Below are 17914 nucleotides of genomic sequence, written 5' to 3' on the forward strand. Positions count from 1 at the left end.
GGGGGTACCTGCAAGGGACTCCGATGCTTAAGTTAGCAAGAGTATTAGGCAGGTATTGAGTAGAATTAGAGTATGAATTATACCTGGGTGCTCTAGTGTATTTATAATGGTGTAGAGCGACCTTCTTAGATAAGATAAGTTAGTTATCTTATCTTATCTTTATCTTTCAAGTGAGGTCATCTTATCTTCAAGGGAACTGCCTTTATCTCTGTAGGCTTGGGCTGCCCTTGGATTCGGGTCGTGTTCCTCTGTTTGGGCCCTTTATTGGGCTTTCTTGTGATTTGGCCGATCTCTTTGAGAAGAGGTCGGTCACTTTGTCTGTAGAACATCCCGTGTCGGACAGCTCGACCCTAGGATATGAATTATTAAACAAGCTATCATACTAAAAATAAAAGAATAAAACATATATAACCAATGATTATTAATTTAAATTTCTAGACATTTCAGACAATCCTAAAATCAAATCAACCATAACAGTAACTCAACAAGTAAAAAATTAAAATCATTTATCTGATTTGTTTTTTTAAATAGACATGATGAAGAGCAGCTTGTGATGTAGGTCTTGAAACTCTAGGTGGTGAATCAGTTCTTTAACTAAAATATTGACTTTGAAATCTTCTTTTCATATGCCCTAGATGGAAAAATAAGCTGATTCTTGATGAATGCTCCGGCAAGATAAAGGGATAGAACATAGACAAGAAAGAGGACATTCGACGACAAAAACAGACGAACTACAATGAACATGGGACATATTAAAATGCAAGTTAAGAGGGCAGAATAGGGATGGTGATGTGAAGCGGCGGCGAGGCGACAGTGCGACGATGAAGGAGGCGACAAAAGTCAAGGAACCACAATGCGAAGTGCTATCAATGAATGCCGCAAAAGAGAGGTGAAACGACGATAAAGAGAAGTCGAACGATGAGGTTGACAAAAGGAGGAGTTCTAGCAGTGAGGGATCTAGCTATGGCGTAATGATTTTGACTTTCTGAGAAGTGAGGAAAGGGACTACGGGACGGGGTGAGATTTAGGAGAGAGAGAGGCGCCGTCAAGAACTAAAATAGGGGTGTTTAGGAAATTAGGGTTGCTGCTATGATAGTATATATATTATTAATTTTTTTTTAATTATGGGGTGCGGATCTGCGGATCAGATTCACGGATACAGGTGTAATATCCGTGATCCGATCCCATTGGAGTGCGGATAGAATCCGATTTGAATATCCTGCGGGTCAGATAATATTTACAATTTGCGGATCGGATGCAGATAAATACCGTAGATTCATAGATCTTTATCCGATCCATGTTCACCTATACTCATGTTGTTTCTGTCTTCAACTGTCCCCATAGCGCCCTCTATCGTAATTTACAGCGTCCCCAACCGCCCTCCATCGTGACGCGCTGCACCTCTGGCAACTGTAGCTCCCCTACTTGCAACGCGCAGGGCCTCTGACAACCGCGGCTCCCTCCTTGCGTCGCGCAATCCAGCTGAACGCCGTAGTTCACTCCGTCTTGACGTGCGACACCTTTGACCACTATAGCTCCCTCCCTCGCGTCGCAGCCATTGCGGCTCCCTCCTCTCGTTGAGCATCCCACCGATTTGCAGCGCCGCTATCGCGTCAACACCCTCCACCTCGCGATTCGTTGGGTCTAGGACCTCTCATCCCCTCACCCTTGCGATTCACACCGCCAAGCATCCGATGCCCGCCCCCTCGTGAACCCAACGTTGCCGACCACCGCAATGCCCTCCCCCTCGTGAACCCAACGCTGCCGACCACCGCAATGTCCTGTCGCAATGCATTCCATTTTTTAATTTTTCTTTAACTATTTTTTTTGTATTTTTTACGAGTAAATAGATGTTTTTTTTATAAAATTTTAGATTTTTTTCTATAATTTTTTTATGCAGGTTACTGAATGTTTGTTTTATAGGTTTTGGTTGGGGTGGTTCTTATTATTTTTTATTTTTTCTTTAACTTTTTTTCAAATGTTTCTTTCCGTGATTTTTTTATGTGAGTTACTGCTTACTGGATTTTTCTCTTCAAGAGTACGTTTATGTTGTGTTTTGTTTTTGAATTTTTTTAGCTGTTTTTTTTTTATTTTTTTTCCCGATTAAATGAATGCTTCTTTTTATAAGGGATCAAATATTTTTTTGAGTAAATAAATGTGGTTTTTTTTATGTGGATTAATGGATATTTTTTTCCTATATTTTGAGATGTTTCTTTTTGGGAGGAGGAGGGCTTGCATTTTTTAAAATTTGTTTTTTTTTTAAATTTAAAAAGTTAGTTAAGTTAGTTAGTATGTTAGTTAATTACCAAACGAAATTGTTGTCACTCTAATTTTGATAATATTACTCTTCTTTTCACAAAATTTATGCAACATATAATAAAAAAGAAATTATATATCAAGTGACATTATTAAAAATAAAAGCGGAATTATCATTTCTCTAACAATAATTTGTAAACATAAATATGATCATGTGGCAAGCAATCGTTGGATCATGACGGAGGGTCATGACTTTCTAAACTTTTTAAAAATATATTTGTAATTTTTAATTCTATATAATTAGTTTAGTTGGATAATATAATTTTTAAAATATTTACATAAAAAAATAGTTTTTAAATCAATCAATATGTATTTATATATCTTTATATGTATATAAATATAATACAAATTCATTATTCAACAAATAATTTTTGTGTTTCAAATCAAACTTTTAAATCAGATTATAATTAAATATATTTGGTATTTTTTTGTTGCCCCACAATATTTCTAATACAATAGGTGAATAATTAATTTGTCGTATATTAAAATTTTATTTAAAAATTTGTTATTGATAAATAAATTGATACATATTTAACTTTAATAATTATTTAAGTAGATAAATAAATTGACCACATAATTAACCTGTTAGTTAACATACTTGATATTTAAATTAAATTTGATTATTTAAAACAAACTTTAAAATAAATTACAGTTAGATACACTCAAGGTAATAATAAAATTCCAAGATTCAAATTAAATTTAGGTTCAACAAAAAAAGGAGAAGGAGAAGCTCACTCACACAATGAACCTGAGAAGTAAAAATTACGAAAAACCAAAAGAATAAGAAAATTTTAATTATAGTCAAATACAAAGATCTAAATCAAAATTTAAACTTATATTATAATCAAACATATTTGTAGTGATAATCAAATTCCAAAACTCTAATTAGATTTAAAAATTCTATGAGAATGAGAAGTAAAAGCAGAAATAAAAAATATAAGAAAAAAAGCAACGAAAATTAAATAAAACGAAAGATAAGTCGTGAAAATCAAGAATACAGCAAAGAAGGAGTATACAAAATCAAATAAGGAGAAGAGACTTCATCAATATGCAAAAACAGAAAAAGATGGAAAAGATGAAGCAATAATGATGATCAAGGAAGAGGAGAGAAAGTGGCTCGTGATCGAGCAAGATGAGAGAAGAATGTTGTGTCTTGGTTGTTAGTTTGGAGATTGGTTGAAATGTTGTGTAAAAGTTTATATTTTACTGGATGAATTTTTTAATTTTGAGAAGATGATAAATTGATAATTGTCTTTTTGGTTTGCGGATATTTAAATTTCTAAAAATTTAAAAATATATTTAAATCTTTAATTTTTTTAAAATTTGGACACATTAATTTTTGGATCTAATTTGTCTTATTTTAAAAAAAAATTACATATACAATTCGTATTAATCAGATCAATACAACGTGAGTCACGTTTAATTTTTCTATTAGATCTGACAGACCTAAGTGAATATAAAAAATTGATATATCTAAATTTTAAAAAATAAAAAATTTAAATACATTTTCAAATTTTTAAAAATTTAAATATTCACAGATAAAAGATAAAAATTTATTTATCTTTTTTCGTTTAATCTTTTGATATTATACGAAATTGTATATATTTTTATACTGATAACTTATTTATATGACTGATTTGAGTATATTTAACATAATTGTATTTCTTTATAAGACTTTGTTTCCCTATAAACATCCATGTTGATATGATTTTCTTTCAAAAGGTTTAACGGAAATTTTTATATAAACCACACAAATTAAAAGTCCATCATGAACTTTCCATTAAAATTTTTTATAACTAAGAATTCTCTTTAAGCTTGCCACTACGGGTAAGGTCTAATTGAGTTCCTCAAAAGGTATTTGATGAATATAAAATTAAATTTAAATCTCCTTTAATAGATAAAACATGTTAAATATATATATATATATATATATATATATATATATATATTAAAAATATAAAAATAAAAAATATAAATTTATTTTTAATAAAATTATGAAAATATTTATTAACAAAAATGATATATATGAGCTGTGAGCATAACTATATAAGTTTCTAAATAGATAAAGATTTATATACAACTATTTTTTATATAAAATTAATAATTAAAAACTATTAAAAAAATTTCATTAAATATATTAAATTTAATAATTTTTAATTATCGAATTGATATAAAAATAATTGTATACAAGTCATCATCTAAATAAACAAATATGCAACTCAAAACTCATGTAGTTTGACTTCATTTCTCAAAAAATTGTTAGAAATAGAAAGTGTCATTTAATGCAAAATTAGACCTATTTAATTATTAAAAAAATTAAAAAAATAGAAAATGAATTCGGTGGTAAGTACTGATGAGTGGTGAGTGGTGACAGAAAAGCAAGTGAGAGGCCAGGCAGGCAACAAAACTCATTGGTAGCAAAGCGCGATATTTCGCGATTTAGCCTCTCTTGAGAAAAACAGAAGAGAACCGAGATTTCGCGATAATAAAAGCTGTGAGTGTGAGTACTCTCTAATCTCTATGGCTTTATCGTTTGGCAGTTGGGCTTTCTGACGTACATCGTGCGCACCACACGCTAACCATTCTGTGTATAATTATATATACGCGCCGTTCCAAGGAGCGTGAACGCGTGACGAAGATTTGTGAAAGACTGAAAGGAGAATGTAGCACATGTGGCAAAAGACAAGAGCTACCACCCCATTGTGGGGCCCGTCATGTCCCCATTTATTTGTTTCTAGCTCCGGAAAGTTCATTATTATTAATACATGCTTTTAGAAACAAAATTTAAAAAAGTAATGATTAATATTTTTAATTGTATTTTTAATATTTAAATGAAAAAACCTTTAAATATATTATTTTATGAGAATATTTAAAATATAAAAATTCAATATCCACTAATCGTTGTTTCTAGATACATTTGCTTGTTGCAATCTCTTCTAATTCGTTGAATAAAATAAAAAAATGGAGGGAATAATGAACACAATAAATTAGAAATTTCAAATAAATTTTTTTCAGAGTATTAAGCTTAAGAATTATGTTTAGGATTTCAGTTCCATTATTTTTCAAGTCTTTTTAGCGGTTATGTTTAATTAAGTTAACTCAAATTCAATAAAAATTATTTTTATTTTACGTAATGTTTATATACGCGTGTTTTATTAATATAAATATTTTTTTGTATCTACTCTTTTTTTTTATATTGGTGTTGTTGTATTTTATTTTTATTTTTTCTCATATTTTTTATGTTATTGCAGTTACTTTTTTTATTTTTCTCAAAAGAATAAAATAATAAGAATTATGATAAAATAAAATAATATGAAAAAAAAAGAAAACGAAACGAAAGATGAAAAAGAGAAAGAAGAAGAGTTTTGAATTGTGCAGAATTTATCAAAAAATAATACCAAAATTTCTTAACAATAACACATAAATATCTTAATTTTTACACCGAAATTTTACTACAAAAATACAAATATCTTCTTTAAAACGGAGGTAGATCAGAGTAGCAAATCAATGGCGAAAAAAGTTAGCAGCAACGAGGCTGTTGGTAGAGGCAATGAAGCTATTAGAAGTAGCGAGAACAAGGTTGCTGAAAGCGGCAACGAATCTGCTAGTAGAGGCAATGAGCTCGCAAGTGAGGGTGGTGACTATGAGGATGAGTAAGGCTGCGAGTGTGGCGATTATTAGGTGAGGGTGAGTGAGGAAGAGTTAAGAGGAGAAATTAGGATTTCTCAAATAATATATAAAAGATATTTTAGTAATTTCACATTAATGAATATTATTTATACAAGTACCTCTTGTCCTAGTCTACCCGCCCTATTATTGAATGGATACCTATTTTTTGTCTTCGCACAGAGACAATGACCCTTAAAATTTTTCTCAATGGATAAATCTTTGCAAATACCTACTCTACTGCAAAAAATTGTCATCCCGCTAACTGACACTCAAACACTAATTAAATACATTTGAAAGTCAGATCACATATAAAAATGAGAAACTTTTCATCCAAAATGACCTAAAATCACAAAATACCAAACTAAAAATATGTAAGTGTTGAAAAATCATATCAAACATTTTAAACATTATACAAAAAACATAAAAATTATGGGCAACACAGGCATCTGTGCAGATAGAATAAAGTAGTCATGTTCACGAGTTGGGTCGGGTTAGTTTAGGTTTATCGGAGAATGAGAATCGAATCAATAAAAATTTAATTGATTCGGATTGAATCGGGTAATTTTTTAAAAAGTGGACTCGAACCAATCCAAACTGATCAGATTTGAGTAGATTTGGTTTAAGTAATTGGGCGCCGATTAAAAATTAAATTTAAAAATATTAAAAAATAGGAGAAAATATATAAATATGTAATGGAAATAGAAATAACAAACAATAAAAAATAATAAAATATGAAAGAGAACACTCAAAACATAAAAAAGGCATAGAATACAAGAATTAAAAGTGCTAAAAGGCATAAAACAGTGCAAATTGAAAGAGAATAAAGTAAAAATATACCACTATATTAAATATCACTAGTAAAGTAGTGAGGCAAAATCTGACCACTAAAATCATAACAGAATCACACATTGAAGCATTGAAGCATACCAGAGTAATGAATCAACAGAGAAGACAATGTGTAGCATTGAGGTACTGTGAAGAGCAATGGTGTTGGCCAAAGAAAATGGTAGGGAACTTGATGGTAAAGCAAGATAGTGGGAGACTCGAATGGTAAAGTGCTGTGAAATAGGGTGGGATGTCGTAAGCTGAAAAGATAATTGGGGGTAGGGATGACAAAGCGGATAGTTTGCCTCGCCCGCCCTAAAAAAGGACCAGCCAACCCGTCCTACCAAGTACAACAAACTCAAAATGTTAGCTCTCTTCACTTTGTAGCGAGTTGACAAGCCGGCAAGCTAGCTCGCTTAACTTAAAAAAAAAATTTGGTAATTAAAAAATTAAATATAATTAAAAAATAGTCAAATTACTATATAATACTTATACTGTCTTCTTTTTAAAATTTTAACTTTGATAAAATTGTTTAAAATAATATTCGTCAATAGAATCATCTTTATTTTAAGAAACAATTCATATAATTTGAATATGTATATACAAGTATAAAATAAAATAAATGAAGTTAATAACAAAATGAAGAATAAAAAAAGAAAAAATGTGCTTAAAAATTATAAATTGTTAATTTTGTAGCACTAATCAATCTTTTATTACTTAAATGCTAATTATAGTATAATTATAATAAATATATTTTTCTAAAATAAATTTAGAAGAAAAAATAATGTATTCATTTTGGCAGAAAAATAAAAAATAAATTCATGAGAAATCAATACCTTACTTTTTTTAGTTGGAAAAAAAATCTAATTTTAACATATTAAGTAAATAAATAGATACATAAATTAGATTATTCGTACCCATAAATACTTTAAAAATAGGTAAATTGATATTATAAATTACTTTGATTCACTATTGTTACAAAAATGAGAAAGATAATTCGAATAGTTTTGTTATGATTTTTTTTTCCGAATCTATGAGGATTCTATTTTAATTTATAAAAATACTATGTACACAAAAAGTATTTATTTATTATATAAATATATATTATTTAATTAATTTTAATGTATATTTTATATTTTAATATATTTTTATATAAATAACTAAGTTGACAGTTTATTTTTAATATATATATATATATATATATATATATATAGTATAATTGTTTAATTTATTAAGAGTAGTACTAGGGAGTCAATAACTTAAGTGTACAATGTGTATAATAAGCTAAATCTTTAATCCATGAATAGAATGAACATCATCCATATTATCCAGAATAACCATTTGGATACTAGAATAAATAAACATCTCATGTCATAAAATCATTCATCCCAAAAACTTAAGTTGATTTTGGGATTCACCAAGGATCGAACCCCTAACCTTTCGGATCTAGAAGTCTAATATCATATCATGAAACCACTCATCGCAAAAGTATAATTTGATAGGACAATGTAACACTAATGATTATATCTCTAATACTTTCTAAACCTCTATTATCCGTATTATATGTTTAAGCCATTGGCTCCCTATATTTTTTCATTTATTAAAAAAGAGATAATAATTTTATTTTTTAATTTAAAATCGGATAAAAGAAAAAGCCAATGCATATGAGCTAAAATTTGACACTTATTAAGAATACAAGTTAAAATTATTATTAATATAAATTAAAATTTTTTATTTTATTTAATATATAATGAATATGTTAAAAATTTAAATTTTATTTGTCTTTTGAAAAATGATTATAATTAATAATTTCAATTTATATTTTAAAGACACGTATTAATTAAATTCATCCGTAATAAATCGACCAGACAAAGAAGGATGGTTCTTGACAGTGTTCCAGACAAGAATGGAGAACAAAAGAGGAAAAAACAAAAATCTAAAAACAAATTAGAAAAAATAGAAAACGACAAAGGGGAAGTGGCCCCGGGGATGAATGCTGCCCGCGCGTGGTTTTCACATCCTCGGAAAAGTTCTCACGATAAAATGGCGAAAAACAGGATGAGACTTGACATTGAAGAGTTAATAAATTGAGATTATCGGTTCAAAGCGAAAGCGACAGTACGAATAAAAAAGATGGGGTTCGAGTGGACGTGTGTTGCGAATATTCACTAGATTTGAATAACTAGTTTCGAATCCGCGACACTCTTGTAGTTGCCTTATCAGTCACGAAATGATAAGCTATCTTAAATTAAACTCACTTATCATATATGCAGTTCTACTTATCTCTGATAGGTCAGTAGAAAAAGAAAGACCCTGTACAAACGCATCGAAGATAGCGAGACCAAGTCTCTCAAAGTTCTCCCTCTCTCTCTCTACCTCTCTCTCTCCTCCCTTATCCGCAGCCTTTCAAACCCTAGAAATTCTCGAACTTGGAGCTCATATATCGCTCAACAACCTCTTAATTCTTGAGGATTTTGGGGTTGCGGAGTGTATGTGGCTTCAGATTTGGAGTCGAGTTTGTGCGGTTTGGTTCTGATTTCTCTCCGTTTCGCGAAATTGAAGTTCCCGGCTGTTTTTCTTTTCGGGTCTCAAGGTTTTGGTTTCGGGTTTTTCCCGTTTGAAGATCGGTTCTCGAATATCGAAATTATTGGTAGGGTTTCAGATTTAGGAGCTGCTATGACTTCTCTGAGCAGAGAATTGGTGTTTCTCATACTCCAATTTCTGGAGGAGGAAAAATTCAAAGAGTCGGTGCACAAGTAAACACCCCTTTCTCTATTTTTTTAAAAGAAAATATTTGTTACCCTTTTTTGGTTTTAGTTTAATTTGTCTGCTACTTTTCCTGCAATATATTTTGTTGTTTAAGATAATTATCAATAGGCAGGAAGCAATTCATAATCCACGCAACAGAACAGAGGAAAGTGTTTATGTTAAAATTATGTTATTTATGTATGATTGCTTGTCGAAAGGGCCGTTAGGAAATCTATTTGTCTGAACTTTGAAGGCTTTCATCTTTAGCTCTTTTGTGATGGTCAATATTATTGAAAATTAGCTGAATAATAAAGAAATGAGGTGGGAAAACGCTTTTGAAATTTTGTACTAATGCTGATTTTCTTGTGAGTTTGAAAGCCTTGTAATTTGGATGTGGATAACTTAATCACTAGCTGTGTGATTATAAACTATCTAAATGTTGATCTGTGTATAGTTTATAATGAAAATCCTAAGTCCTAATCTATAGAATTAATAAATGGAGTTACATTCCTTCACTATTGACCGCTGATTGACCGGGTTGAAGATACAGGTGGTTTATAAATATATATTGTACTTTAGACAAAGATGTTTTACTTTGTTGGCTGTTATTTCACCTAGTAGAAGGTTAAGAATTGCCTGCCTAATTAGAGTTGAGACAAGATAAAATGATCATTCTTCCTCTTCATTTGTTGAGCATTTCTCATTTCATACATGAAGATGACACTAGCTACTTGTTCATGGATGCAGGCTTGAGAAAGAGTCGGGGTTTTTCTTCAACATGAAATACTTTGAGGAAAAAGTACAGGCTGGCGAATGGGAAGAAGTTGAGAAGTATTTGGCAGGGTTTACAAAAGTTGATGATAATAGATACTCCATGAAAATATTCTTTGAAATCAGGAAGCAGAAATATCTTGAAGCCCTTGATAGGTATATATTACTTTGTACCTTCTTGAAATCTAATTGTATTTGTCCTTATTTTGGTATATTGATCTTTTGTTTCTCTCTTGCATTTTAAATTTTAGGCAAGACAAGGCAAAGGCTGTTGAGATATTAGTGGGTGATTTAAAAGTGTTCTCCACCTTCAATGAGGAACTATACAAAGAAATTACGCAGCTGTTAACGCTTAATAATTTCAGGTAACTTGTAGTCTACGTAATGCAATGGCGTTTTTATTCCGGTGTCATATTTATCAAATTGTTTCATATTTTTTATTTTTTTGGACCTATAGACTTACTAAGCTATGATATTTTTCTTGTCATGGCATATGCCAGGGAGAATGAGCAGCTGTCCAAGTATGGTGACACCAAAACTGCTCGCGGGATCATGTTGATTGAGCTTAAAAAGCTGATAGAAGCAAATCCACTTTTCCGTGATAAGCTTATCTTCCCTACACTTAAATCATCAAGATTGCGGACCTTAATTAATCAAAGGTATGGAAGCTGTAGCTTTAGATAAATTAGCAGAGCTATGAGTCTGACTGATTTTCTCTCTGATCAGAAGATCTTGCTGTGGTTTTTATTTATTTATTTATTTTTTAACCCCAGTTCATTGTTTGTTGGATTACTTTTGTGAACTGATTGATAAGTGAGATGTATGGATTTTTCCTTCATGCCACACCCAAACATTATATCTTTTAGTTTTACACACTACTTTTAACAACTTATGTGTCGTGTTCCTTATTTTTCCTAATCTTTTCTTTGTTCCTTATCAATGCAGTCTGAATTGGCAGCACCAGCTTTGCAAAAACCCCAGGCCAAACCCAGATATAAAGACACTATTCACTGATCACACATGTACTCCTCCTAATGGTCCTCTAGCACCTGCACCTGTCAATCTTCCAGTTGCTGCTGTTGCAAAGCCTGCTGCCTATACTTCACTTGGAGCTCATGGTGTATGAAACCGTATCTTAGAAAATTGTTTTGTGACATGTTTTATTGATTATGAAGCTAGTTAATCATGTTGATTAATGAATATTTGCTTTCATTTATTTTGTATAGCCATTTCCGCCTGCTGCCGCAACTGCTAATGCAAATGCTTTGGCTGGTTGGATGGCTAATGCGTCAGCTTCATCATCTGTCCAAGCAGCTGTTGTTACGGCATCAAGCATGCCACTCCCACAGAATCAAGGTTATAAAGATATGGTTACTTTCTTTTTGGATCAAGAAAAGGGGGGGGGGGGGGACTTTGACAACTTTGATTGTGTCCGGATGAGGACAAGTTGTTGAGATTTTGCTTAAAATGTTACATATTCTGTAGTTTCACAGTGCAAGTGTTTCTCATGAATTAATTACTATTGCCATTTTCCAAAATTAGTGTCTATCTTGAAGAGGCCGAGGACACCTCCAACAGCTCCTGGCATGGTTGATTATCAGAATGCTGCCGATCATGACCAGCTAATGAAAAGACTTCGGCCTGCTCCTTCTCTAGAGGAGGTAGTTCTGATAATTTTCAGACTTCCTGTTTAGCATAGATGTGCTTTGGGTATCTCCTTAGCTGCATAGGGCTTCACCTTTGTAATGGTTAATTAACCACATCATTCTGGTTTCATTTCTTGAAATTTAGGTTTCCTATCCGACAGCCCGACAAGCTTCTTGGTCACCGGAAGATCTACCAAGAACAGTGGCTATGACTTTACATCAAGGCTCCTCTGTGACAAGCATGGACTTTCATCCTTCTCACCAAACCTTACTTCTTGGTATATTCAATTGTTGTGGATATAACATTTGTTCACTATGATAATGCCCCAACCAATAATAATAATAATAATAATAATAATAATAAAATTAACTTCATATATTTCTGATGGCAGTTGGATCTAACAATGGTGAAATTGCCCTCTGGGAACTTACTTTGCGAGATAGATTGGTTACAAAGCCATTCAAGATATGGGATATCTCAGCATGTTCATTACCATTTCAGGTTTTAATTATTTTTTTAAATTTTTTTAATCTACTACGCATACCAAGGAGTGTTTCTTTTCCTACATTACCATTAATTGCATTCAGACCACCACTATTTAATCTGGGAGTAGTGCTTGAGATTTCAAAACCTTTTGGAATCTCATAATTGATATTTTTTGCAGGCTGCTGCGGTCAAAGATGCCCCTATTTCTGTCAGCCGTGTTACATGGAGCCCCGATGGAAGTTTTGTGGGTATGTGATGTTCAAAAATCATTTTATGTTGTCTGATGTTTGCATCATCTAATTGGTTGGTTTTTTCCATATAGGTGTCGCATTTACTAAACATTTGATTCACTTGTATGCCTACACTGGTTCAAATGAGCTAACTCAGCGCATAGAGGTGAGATTATTCTCAACAAAGTGAAATTGTTCTTAGAAAAATCAACTGAAAACTTATGATTTACAGTTTGAGGTACATTTTCTTGTTGGTTCAGGTTGATGCCCACATTGGTGGTGTGAACGACTTGGCATTTGCTCATCCAAATAAGCAACTTTGCATTGTGACTTGTGGGGATGATAAGTTGATAAAGGTGCATAAAATCTACTCATTGTAATCTTCAGATAAGAAAAATTAACTATTTGTTTTGTCTAAAGGAGAAAATCTTAATAGGTGTGGGATTTAACTGGGCGAAGACTATTTAACTTTGAGGGGCATGATGCACCTGTATATTCCATTTGTCCTCACCACAAGGAGAACATACAGGTACAATAATATATGATATATTCTTTAATTAGTTTATGTCTTGCTTGCGTTGCATTTTCTGCATTACTTTATTTATAAGGATTGGTGTTTGTAAATTTTGATTGACGATATCTCTGTTACTAATTGATTTAAGAAGTCCATCGGAGTCATGTCTCACAAGCCCTGAATGTTAGTTTTGTTTTCAAGAGTTATGTGTGGATATTGTATATGGTTGCACTATTCTGTTTAATACTGTGTTCATTGGTATTAAATTTTGTTATTGTAACTCTGCAGTTCATATTTTCAACTGCCATCGATGGCAAAATAAAAGCCTGGCTATATGATAACATGGGTTCCAGGGTTGACTATGATGCCCCTGGTCACTGGTGTACTACAATGCTTTATAGTGCTGATGGGAGTAGGTAAGGTGGATTTGTGTGTGGATATTTCATGTTAAGTTTGGATATTGAATATTTGACATGTTGAATGAAACTGATTCCTTCCCCCTCCCTCCCCCCCCCCCCCCTCAAACACAAAAGACTGTTTTCTTGTGGGACAAGTAAAGATGGAGAGTCATACCTTGTTGAGTGGAATGAAAGCGAAGGAGCCATCAAGAGAACATACAATGGTTTCAGAAAGAAATCTGCTGGTGTTGTGCAGTTTGACACAACTCAAAATCGCTTCTTAGCTGCTGGAGAAGAAGGTCAAATCAAGTTTTGGGACATGGACAATATTAATGTTCTTGCTAGCATTGATGCTGACGGTGGACTTCAGGTACGTTTTATCATCTTAGTTCATCTGAGTGCGACACTTTATGAAGATATCCCCTCATGTGTTTGTACCCTGTTTAGGGCCTTCCACGCCTGAGATTCAACAAGGAAGGAAATCTTCTTGCTGTTACTACTGCGGACAACGGATTCAAAATTCTTGCCAATGCTAGTGGTCTTAGATCTTTAAGAACGATTGAAACTCCAGCTTTTGAAGCATTGAGATCACCCATTGAATCTGCTGCAATCAAGGTTTGGAAACAGTTCCTCATTTCTGCTTAGTTCTTGTTATATTTGGATCAAGTACTTACAATGTGCACTTGAGTTATGTTAATTAGGCATCTGGCTCTGCTGCTGTTAACGTTAGTCCTGTCAACTGTAAAGTGGAAAGGAGCTCCCCTGTCAGGCCTTCTCCAATTCTTGTATGAAACTATCCCTGTGAACTCAATACAATATGCATGATTACAATGTTTACATACTGACTAGTCATAACATTTAGGGAGTATTTTTTATGTAATATGATGATGCATTTCGTTTGATCTGTACAAACATGCACGATCATGTAGTACAAGCTTCTGGTAATAGTAATTATATTATGCTATAACCTTGCATGCAATCGATGGCAATCTTTTGGATATTATTGTTTGATGCCTGAAGTGGAATGAGCTGGCTAAGTTTTTTTGTATCTTACTCTTTATTAAGTCACTTATTTTGCATGAATCATATGCATCTTATTACTTGTATACCAAAGTTGATCAAATTCTCCATTTTCAACAAAGAATGGAGTTGATCCCGCAGGTCGAAATGTTGAGAAACCAAGAATTGTGGAAGATGCAATTGATAGAACTAAACCATGGCAGCTGTCTGAAATTCTGGATCCAGTCCAGTGTCGGTTAGTAACCATGCCTGACAGCACAGATTCTTCTAGCAAGGTTTGTTTACTGTTGATTGTATGAAAGTGGGATTGCGATTTTCATCTCTTGAAGTTTTTTCTGTGAACTTATTTAACTCTTTTGTGCATAGGTTGTTCGACTTCTATATACAAACTCTGGTGCTGGTCTCTTGGCACTTGGTTCAAACGGTGTTCAGAAGCTGTGGAAATGGACACGCGGTGAACAGAATCCCACTGGGAAGGTAATCTTAGCAGAATATATAACCGCTCAAATCCTTTCTTGTGTATGTTTTGTGTTTCTTTCACCCTTTTCATAGCGAACAGACTTCTTACACGCATGATTGCAGGCAACTGCCAGTGTTGTTCCACAACATTGGCAACCCAACAGTGGTCTTCTTATGACCAACGATATCTCAGGTGTCAATCTTGAAGAAGCAGTTCCTTGCATTGCACTCTCAAAGAATGATTCATATGTTATGTCTGCCTGTGGTGGGAAGGTTTCATTATTTAACATGATGACGTTCAAGGTATGCATTCAAATAAACTAACCCTGGTAATTCTTAGTTGCTAATTTTTCTAGTTACTTATGGTTCACTGTGTTCCAGGTAATGACAACATTCATGCCACCACCTCCTGCCTCTACTTTTCTGGCTTTCCATCCTCAGGATAACAACATAATTGCCATCGGAATGGAGGATTCTACCATTCATATTTATAATGTCAGAGTTGATGAGGTGGGCACAATCTCCGATTTCTTTTTTTTTTTAATTTTATAATAATATTTTCAAACAATCTCATTTTCTTTTGGTTCGTATTATAGGTGAAATCAAAATTGAAGGGACACCAGAAACGTATTACTGGTTTAGCCTTCTCAACAAATCTCAACATCCTTGTTTCATCAGCTGCTGATGCTCATGTATGTTCTTTAACTGTTCTCCTTTCATTCAAGATTAAAGTCATCGGAAATCAATTGTGCAAATCAAATGCCTAATAATTTATGATTCTTTGGTGGTGATCCGTTGTTAGTTTTCCATCTTTTCACTAGAGATTATCCCATGATATTTGGTTGCTTTGGTGTAAAAGATAATAGAATAGCCTTGTTTGATATCGGTGATCTTTCTGAAATTAATAAATATTTTTACTTCATTGTAATTAGCGAGTCCGATAGGAATTGTACCATATGCAATATGTCGTTGCTGTTTAATACTATTTTATGTATAGTTTCCATAAGCTTATAATTTGCCTTTTCATTACAGTTTAATCTATTGAATTATTTTGTACAGCTTAGCGTGTGGAGCATTGATACATGGGAGAAAAGAAAATCGGTTCCAATACAGCTACCTGCTGGAAAGGCCCCCACTGGTGACACTAGAGTGCAGTTTCATTCTGACCAACTACGCTTATTGGTAGCCCATGAGACTCAATTGGCAATATATGACGCCTCTAAGATGGAACGCATTCGGCAGGTATGGAATGTCTCCTGTCGTATTGATAGAACTGCTGGTTTTTAACAGAGGAAAAATAAACTGAGATATGCTTATAAATTGATTGTCTGCAGTGGGTTCCACAAGATGTTCTTCCTGCTCCTATATCATATGCAGCTTATTCCTGCAACAGTCAGTTAATTTACGCTACATTCTGTGATGGCAATACTGGAGTTTTTGATGCGGATAGCTTGAGACTACGATGTCGTATTGCACTATCAACATATGTGCAATCAGCAACTTTAAGTGGGTAAGTTAAGAGTACTGGTTGGACTATTCATATTTTTTAAATATCAAATTTGGTTTTGATTTATTTATTGTGATATGTTTCTTTCATTTCGATGCAATAAAAATGTTTCTGCATCATAGTGTTCTGGACTCGATCTGTGTTGTTTGTATATTGCAGAAGCCAATCTCTGTATCCTGTTGTCGTCGCTGCGCATCCAATAGAGGCGAACCAATTCGCGGTTGGATTGACAGATGGGTCTGTGAAAGTAATAGAGCCCAGTGAATCAGAGGGTAAATGGGGAACTAGTCCACCCATTGATAATGGAATATTGAACGGTAGAGCAGCATCTTCTTCTACAACAAGCAACCACACACCCGAGCAGGCACAACGATAAACAAGATTCATTGTATCATAATTAGCATTTTTATTCTTTTAATCTGTAATTTTATCAGCATGGATTTTTAGATTTTTATTTTCCACCTCCCATGTCCTTCAAGGTATGGTCTGGGTCAGCTTGAACATAAAACGGTACATGTTTAGATGTTAGCTCCTGTATACCTAAATTTGTTACTAGCCAACTATGATTACATTATTGGTATTTCATTGTAGTGTTCCTGTTATCAACATTGCGAATCTGTTCATTCTTACATTACATCAGAGCACACAGTTCTGCTGCAATTATGAGTTGGTTATGTAATTCTAGCAAAAGTATATATGTATGATTATTTATTTTTGTTGCTTAAGACATGTATAGTGATGAGAAGTTTTTTAAGGCTTACACTTCGTATAATTTTGTTATGAATTACAACACTCTTTTAATGATTTTGTTATGAATTTTGTTAAGAGCGTTGCAAATTCAGTCGGAACAGGTATACTTATTGAATATTGAATATACAAGAAGTAAATCGTTCATGTAACTTGTTTTATTTAACAATAACTTACATAGCAATGATTTATAATTTCATAAAATATATATGTGATCCTTTGTCATTGACTGTTTTTTTTTTTAATTTAAATCAACAATTGAGATAATTAATGGACTTCATCTTCCCAAGTGTGGATTGTTCTTTAGAAGCCAAGGCAATACTAATCGACACAACTATAGTTGGTATTCGGTAGTTGTATAGTTTATGAGTTCTGCCAGGGAGTCAATGGAATATTTGTACAATTTTGAGGTTTACCAAGGATTGAATTTTTGACCTTTTGGATCTAGAGCTCTAATGCTATGTCATGATACCGCTTATCCCAAAAGCTCACGCTGATGGAAAAAAAGTAACGCTGATGGAAAAAAAGTAACACTAATGGTTATATCTCTAATACTCCATAAACCTCAATTGTACAC

At 32.9% G+C, this 17914-nt stretch overlaps 1 protein-coding gene across 1 annotated transcript; it reads left to right on the forward strand.

The window, feature by feature from the left end:
* Positions 1-8964: 8964 nt before the first annotated feature.
* On the forward strand, positions 8965-17315 carry LOC112695567 (topless-related protein 3). Its single transcript, XM_025747948.3, has 25 exons — positions 8965-9566; positions 10306-10485; positions 10581-10694; positions 10830-10988; positions 11275-11449; positions 11556-11685; positions 11872-11990; positions 12121-12253; positions 12368-12477; positions 12641-12710; positions 12785-12858; positions 12953-13048; positions 13129-13221; positions 13495-13622; positions 13740-13974; positions 14052-14219; positions 14306-14389; positions 14747-14899; positions 14991-15101; positions 15207-15386; positions 15465-15593; positions 15680-15775; positions 16143-16325; positions 16418-16593; positions 16750-17315. The coding sequence occupies exons 1-25, from the start codon at positions 9487-9489 to the stop codon at positions 16964-16966; spliced, it is 3393 nt and encodes a 1130-aa protein (XP_025603733.1). The 5' UTR covers positions 8965-9486; the 3' UTR covers positions 16967-17315.
* The last annotated feature ends 599 nt before the right edge of the window (positions 17316-17914 follow it).

The sequence above is a fragment of the Arachis hypogaea genome, chromosome 6 (assembly GCF_003086295.3).
Source record: "Arachis hypogaea cultivar Tifrunner chromosome 6, arahy.Tifrunner.gnm2.J5K5, whole genome shotgun sequence".
In the NCBI taxonomy this organism is placed as follows: domain Eukaryota; kingdom Viridiplantae; phylum Streptophyta; class Magnoliopsida; order Fabales; family Fabaceae; genus Arachis; species Arachis hypogaea.